The sequence below is a fragment of the Lactuca sativa genome, chromosome 1 (assembly GCF_002870075.4).
Source record: "Lactuca sativa cultivar Salinas chromosome 1, Lsat_Salinas_v11, whole genome shotgun sequence".
Taxonomy (NCBI): domain Eukaryota; kingdom Viridiplantae; phylum Streptophyta; class Magnoliopsida; order Asterales; family Asteraceae; genus Lactuca; species Lactuca sativa.
Genome location: NC_056623.2, coordinates 986,281 through 993,358, shown reverse-complemented (window position 1 = coordinate 993,358; position 7,078 = coordinate 986,281). Strand labels below are relative to the sequence as shown.

Sequence of the window (7,078 nt, the reverse complement as noted above, 5' to 3'; positions counted from 1 at the left end):
ATGTCTAACTCGCAGGTAGAAGTCATTCAAACAATTGAGATTATACAGTTATAATAGATGTATATATTATTATATAATTCAAAATAATCAATATATTATATCAATTTAGTATACGAATTATTATATCAAATTTAACAACAACGTTATTGTTATATTTAAAAAAAACATATATTTATAAAGACTTCAACTATATAGGTGTTTTTGCGCAATGCGTGGACATTTTGCCTAGTATATATATAGAATTAAGACCAATAGTCTTTTTTTCATGTATACATAAAAAATAATTTGTTTTTTAAAATTTCCATAAAAAAGATTGAAGGTGTTGGTGTCGGTGGTGACAATGATGATAGTGTTGATGGTTACGAAGGTAGGGAATGTGGAGATGGTTGTGCTGACAGAAAGGTGGTGGCGGTAGTAGTGGCGTTCGAGGTAACGACGGTGATGATGGTGACGACATGGGTGAGTGGCGATGGTGATCGCAGTGGGGATGACAAGATTAGTAGTGGAAAAAGAATTGTCACGAAGAGTTAGAATCTTAAAAACGTTTTCAAAAATCAAAAACTTTTTTTTTTTTGCTTTAGGAAAAAAATGTCAAAAAAAAACTTTTTTTTCGTTTCTCTTGTATACATAAAAAAATGGTTTGTTTTTTAAAATTTCAATAAAAAAGATTGATGGTGTTGGTGTCGGTGGTGGCAATGATGATAGTGTTGATGGTTACGAAGGTAGGGAATGTGGAGATGGTTGTGTTGAGAGAGAGGTGGTGGCGGTAGTAGTGGCGTTCAAGGTAGCGACGGTGATGATGGTGACAACATGTGTGGGTGGCGATGGTGATGGCAGTGGGGATAACAAGATTAGCAGTGAGAAAAAAATTGTCACGAAGAGTTAGAATCTTAAAAACGTTTTCAAAAATTATTATTATTATTATTATTATTTTTTTTGCTTTAGAAAAAAGATGTCAAAAAAAACTTTTTTTATATCTTTTGTTCTGTGAAAAACAAAGTTTTTTCCTAAAATATCTTTCTATCCATGGACACAAAAAAAAATCAAATATTTTTTACCTAAAAAACAATTAATATCTAAATATATCTAAATAAATATGTATCTATTGAACTTTTTTTAATATCTAAATATATCTAAATAAATATGTATTTATTGAACTTTTTATATAAATAAAAAGATGCATATAATAACATCCTATTTTATTATAAGAAAACATCAAAAAAATACATCTAACTGAAAAATCTAAAAAAAAAGACAGTCTATCTTTTCTTGAGGGCTGAGGGTTTCACGGCGGGATAGACTGCTTTAAAAGCAGTTACAGGCAAAGTCCCTAAACATGAGAAATCGTGCATGAAAAATCAACACGTGTTCATACCATTTGCATTTATTATGTCTGGTTTTCTCGCGCCTGAGACGGTAGAGCTTCTTAGGCTATGTTTGGCGGACTAGCTAAAAAGCTAGCTGATGGATGAAAAGCTAGCTGTCAAATAAAAAGCTAGCTGATAGCTGAAAAGCTAGCTGATAAAAAATAACGTTTGGTAAAACTAGCTGAAAAGCTAGCTGAAATATATAAAATTACATAAAAGGACATGTAAGAATATGTGTTTCTATAATTAATTAAGGGGTGTATTTGGAAAATTTTAAAAAAAGCTCCTAAAAAGCTAGTCTAAGTAGTTTTTCAAAAAGCTAGCTTATAAGCTAGCTTATCAGCTACTTTTTGGCTTACCAAACACGACAACATAAAAAAGCTCGAAAAATAAGCTAGCTGTGGCGCGCCAAACACAGCCTTAATAGAGTACAACGAATCATGCATAGTAATGTTATATCCCCTAGATATTCGGATGTAGTGTTTAAAAGAATTAACTTTACCATACAAAAAGGGAACTGATACTTCCACGGACAATTTTTGATAATCCACTGATTTTTTAATGAAATTGACAATAATACCCTTATTTATATTTGAACTGTAAATTGTTACTCAAATGCAAACTCCTTCCTTAGTTCTTTCGCTCTCAATCTCCCATCCAAATTAACCCCATATCCAACTTCTTATGTCTTTACTAGTGCCGGTCACCACCTGGTATCTCCTACTTCTTCACATCCCGTAATGGAATCCACAAAGGAACATATCAGTGTGGTGGAGAAATCGTATGAACAAGGGATAAGAACACTGACATAAAGTATTGGTTTCCTTTCGTTTAGCCTGATTTGCTAATCCTAATCCTAAAATTACTCTGTCGATGATTTCTAATTCCTCAAGCTAGCTCTAGCTTAATTGCAGAAGACTTTGCAACGAAATGTTCAAAGTAGCCATACTCTTTGCAATCATCCATCACCACTCGCAAGCTCATCCTTAGGTAGTTGGGCTTCCCGGTGCCTGTAAGTGATGTTTCCGGTGTAAGGAGAGGAACAAAAGTTCTGATTAGGGTTGGGGAGTGGTGTTAATTTATATAAAAGAGGAAACCATAATAAATTTATCAATCGTCTTAGAATACTCTAATGAAATTGGTTGGGATTTTTGGCATCGCTCGAGTAAGACTCGTGAGGGAAAGAGGTGAATTATAGGTCGGTTGTTTTGTGTATAGCGTCGGAGAAGAACTGCAGCGGCGTTTGCGTGGTTCTTGGTTTGGTATAATGGCTTACTAAAATTCTGCATTTGTAAAATACACTTAAGGGCATAATTGTCAAATTCCTCTAAAATCAGTGGATATATAAAAAATATCAGTGGAAGTATCAGTCCCCATACAAAAAGTCTTAACGACACAATTTGTTGTCCGTTTGCAATCTCACTCATTATATGATGATAATTAAATAGATTTGGAGTTGATATATATATATATATATATATATATATATATATATATATATATATATATATATATATATATATATATATATATATATTAAGGAATGTATTTAGATTTGAAAAGGTAATGAATAAAAATGGACAGAAACTGTAAATTTAGTGTACGTAATATGAACTCAAGCCACCATTTCCCCGGAAGTAAGCGTAGGTTACTTGGTCTCGTATATATATATATATATATTAAGGAATGTATTTAGATTTGAAAAGGTAATGAATAAAAATGGACAGAAACTGTAAATTTAGTGTACGTAATATGAACTCAAGCCACCATTTCCCCGGAAGTAAGCGTAGGTTACTTGGTCTCGCGCACACATATCAGTATATTACATAGGACATATTCTCTCTCTCTCTCTCTCTCTCTAGGCTCTAGCTTGCTTAGTAGCTTCCCCTATCTTTTGTCTTTAATCTGTAAAAGTAGGAATTGGATGCTTCTTTTAACTGTTTTATGCAATTTCCCATTCTTGCTATGTTGCTATTGCTTGTACAATTAGTATTCCCATCATAAACATTTCATGAATCACCAAACCGGGCAGAATCTTTTGACCCATTCTAGTTTCTGCATAAATTCATTCAGAATTTGATTCTTTTTGCCAAAAAACTGTCTTGTAATATCGGCCAAGTCATTGAAGGGTTTCGGTGTCTGCCCTTTTTGAATTTAAACCTCTTTAAAAAGAATCTCCTTATAAATTCCATACCCATAAGAACTCCATTCCTCCTTTGTTTCTTTGAAGGTTTGAAATGTTTGTTAATGATGCACATAGTATAGGATCAAGTCAAGATATACCCATTTCTTTGTTTTTGGGTTGGGAATCTTGGGGGTTTTGTTTATTTTATTGGATAAATAAAAAAAAGGAATCTGCTTTCTTTTTGGGTAATCACAGCAAGCTGTAGCTTAGCAACAACTACTGTCCATTCACTCCATCTTTCTCTACTTTACTTTATGCTCTGAAAGGTTAACACTTTCTTGTCTGTTACAATTTACTTTTCATCCTTTGATCATCATGGCATTTTGAAGGGTAAGTAGAGGTGTTGGTATGTTGTAAGATATTATGCCCTGCTACACTGGATTTCACTCCTATTCTTTTGTCCATGGGAGGGTTTCTTTTGTACTGTAAAGCTGCCATTTTGTTCCTTGTTGAGTCTTGCAAGATATGAGTAACCCTAAGCCTATTTTTGGTCAAACCCAACTTTTTCAACTTTACCCCTATATTTCTTTCTGTGAATCGTGGAATGGGGGTTTCCTCCTTTTAAGTGTATGATAGCTGTTAGCTGGGTAGGTATTAGCTTAGCTTAAGTTTTCGTAGATCCTGTACTGCTTTTTTTTTTTTTTTTTACTTTTACTTTTCTACTTCTTTCTTCTTCTTCTTCATCTGTATTTGTTGATTGATAACAACATATGGCTTCTTCTTCTGAGGATAATAATAATAATAATAATGATAGTGAAATGGGTTTCCAATATAGAGGTGAAATGAGCTCAGGATCCATGTTCAACAAGTCTTCAAGTGGGTCTGGCAATCCCTTCGGATCGGGTTGGGATCCACTCGAGAATTTCGGTGGTTCATCGGCTTACCCAGTTGGGCTTGAGAATCATCAGGGTCTTATTCATCATTATCAATCTGGTTCAGGCATTGGTGATTTGGTCCCAAAACTTGGGTCTTTTGGAAGTGGAAGTTTCTCAGAAATGGTAAATCCCTTTGCTAACAACCTCAATCCCGAATGCGGGGCTTCTTCATCGCCAAATAGCAGAGACAAAAGAAGAGCCCCTCATTCTCAATTCAAACCCATCACGGTACCTTTTTACTGCCAAAAAAAAAAAAGAAAAAAGAAAAATCGAATCTTGATCCTGTTTGAATGTGTAAATTTAACAAAATGTGTGTGTTGTAGAATGGTGAAAGAGAAGAAAGAAACGATGGGTCTGGTGATGCCTCAGAGAAAGATGAGAAGAAACAGAAAATTGAACATGATTCGAGAGTAGGCAAGCAAATAGGTAAACAAGCGGCAGCCAAGGATAATTCGGATAGTGGGGGAGCTCCTAAAGACAACTACATTCATGTGAGAGCCAAAAGAGGCCAGGCTACCAACAGTCATAGCCTTGCAGAAAGGGTAAAATATATATGCCCCCAGCCTTTATTTTTCTTCTTCATTCATCATATTCATAGACCTTGCTCTGCTTTATCCAGGTCAGGAGAGAAAAGATCAGTGAGAGAATGAAATTGCTTCAAGAACTTGTTCCTGGATGCAATAAGGTCTCTCTCTCGCTCTCTCTCTCTCTCTCTCTCTCTCTCTCTCTCTCTAAGTTTCTGATGGGGTTTGTTAATTTGGGTGAAGATCACTGGAAAAGCAGTAATGCTTGATGAGATCATCAACTACGTTCAGTCGCTCCAACAACAGGTGGAGGTATGTTAAGTTCCTATTATAGATTTATATCTGGTTTAAGCCAGATCCCTTTGTATGACTATGGCATGTTTTGAATAACTGCGATTATTGATTTTCTGGTGCAGTTCTTATCAATGAAACTAGCAACTGTGAATCCAGAACTGAACATTGACATGGATCGCCTTGTGTTTAAAGATGTGAGTTTCAATTCGTTTATGTTATTGTTCCCTTTAATTAATTAATTGAACAAAACTTAACAAGCAAGATCTAAATGATTTAGTTGCAGATTCTTCATTCACGGGGAAGCACTTCCAATCCAGGATTTGGATTCAGCCCGGCATTAACCTCATCCCACCATTCGTATCCACACCCACACCCACACGCTACAACTGCACCGATGCATCCTATCCACCCTCAGGTACACACACGCTGATTTAGGAATCCAGTTATTTATTGTATTTGGATGTAGTCAATCTTTGATTTTATATATATATATATATATATATATATATATATATATATATATATATATATATATATATATATATATATATATATATATATATATATATATATATATACACACTTTAAGTTATGAAAATGTATTATTTTCTTATCTTGCAGCCCGCATGGGATAACGATCTTAACAATCTTCTCCAAATGGGATTTGATGCTAATCCTGGTATCAACAATCTTGGTCCAAATGGTAATTGCCATAGCAAAATAAATTAAGTAAAGTAGATAAAGATGTCTTGTATTTTTCTCTAACAATGAGAGGATCATTTTGTGTTTAGGTGGACGGACAAAGATGGATCTATGATATTTTGGGGATATGGGGAAGTGATTAAATTTTCTTGATAAAAGTTTGAATAGGAAAGAAAAGAAAAAGAAAAAGACTCAGATGAGCAAGTTTTCAACAAAAGACAGAGTCGTATAGGTTGTTTCTCCCAACTCCTAACTGTTTGTTCTTCGAGTTTTAGCAGAAGATGACTCGTTATTTTTTAAGAACCATGTACATTTAAACGGACATAAGAAGGAAAAAAAAACCCGGGTGTTTGGTTTGTGGAAGATGATGTTGAGCAAGGATATGCATGAAGTTTATGAGGGTTTTTATTTTTTTTGTGTGTTGAAAGGAAAAATTTGCTGTAAAGAGTGTTTCATTGTTAGAAAAAACAAGAAAAATGATGTGTTATTTTATGAGAAAATATTGGGTGTATTTGTTTGGGTTGGGAATATGAAGGTTTAGAGGTTTTTTGTTGGTTGTTTGTGGTCCTCATAAATCTTTGGAAGAACAGGAAGGAAGCGTGACCACTTTTAGATGAAGTCATGAATCATTGTTTGTTGAGCAAATATATTCTGGTATATTGGTTTGTTGATGATTTAGTTTAAAGGAGATGTTCTCGTGTTTTTACTGTTTGCCCTTTGTTCCTTGTGGTTCTGACAAAGCCATAATTTTGCCAACAAGTAATGTTGTCGGTATTTTCCGGCTTTATTTTTGTTTTGTCTGCAAAAGGTCATCAAGATCCTCTCCTACATGTCCTTGTCTTGCATCATGATGGGAAGTGGCTGTAGGTGTCCCTTTGTGTTCCTTCATCCTGTTTTTCTGTTGTTGGATTGGATTGACTTTTGGGTTGGATTGGGTTGAATTGAATTTTGTTTTGGTTGGATTGGATTGGATTGGATTGAATTTGAATGTTTAATCCCCTAGATAAGATACTACATGCTCATCTAGTTTTTCTTTGGTTGGTTGAATTTGGATTTAGGCCCCCATTAAGGAATTTTGTGTTGAATATGCCAATATGGGCCGGCTATAAATCTCTCTTCCGATGAGCTCAC

The 7,078-nt window shown here is 34.6% G+C and overlaps 1 protein-coding gene across 5 annotated transcripts; it reads left to right on the top strand.

Moving 5' to 3' along the window:
• Positions 1-3,150: 3,150 nt before the first annotated feature.
• LOC111894727 (transcription factor bHLH74) lies at positions 3,151-6,632 on the top strand. 5 transcript variants are annotated; one of them, XM_042901955.2, is made up of 9 exons: positions 3,154-3,882; positions 4,328-4,655; positions 4,751-4,969; positions 5,047-5,112; positions 5,195-5,263; positions 5,368-5,439; positions 5,523-5,660; positions 5,867-5,948; positions 6,037-6,632. In XM_042901955.2, the coding sequence occupies exons 2-9, from the start codon at positions 4,335-4,337 to the stop codon at positions 6,060-6,062; spliced, it is 993 nt and encodes a 330-aa protein (XP_042757889.1). In that variant the 5' UTR covers positions 3,154-3,882; positions 4,328-4,334; the 3' UTR covers positions 6,063-6,632. The 5 variants fall into 5 exon arrangements, with proteins under 5 accessions (XP_023746595.1, XP_023746593.1, XP_023746594.1 ...); XM_023890827.3 differs by having other exon boundaries at positions 3,151-4,550; positions 5,529-5,660; XM_023890825.3 differs by having other exon boundaries at positions 3,152-4,655; positions 5,529-5,660.
• Positions 6,633-7,078: the final 446 nt, after the last annotated feature.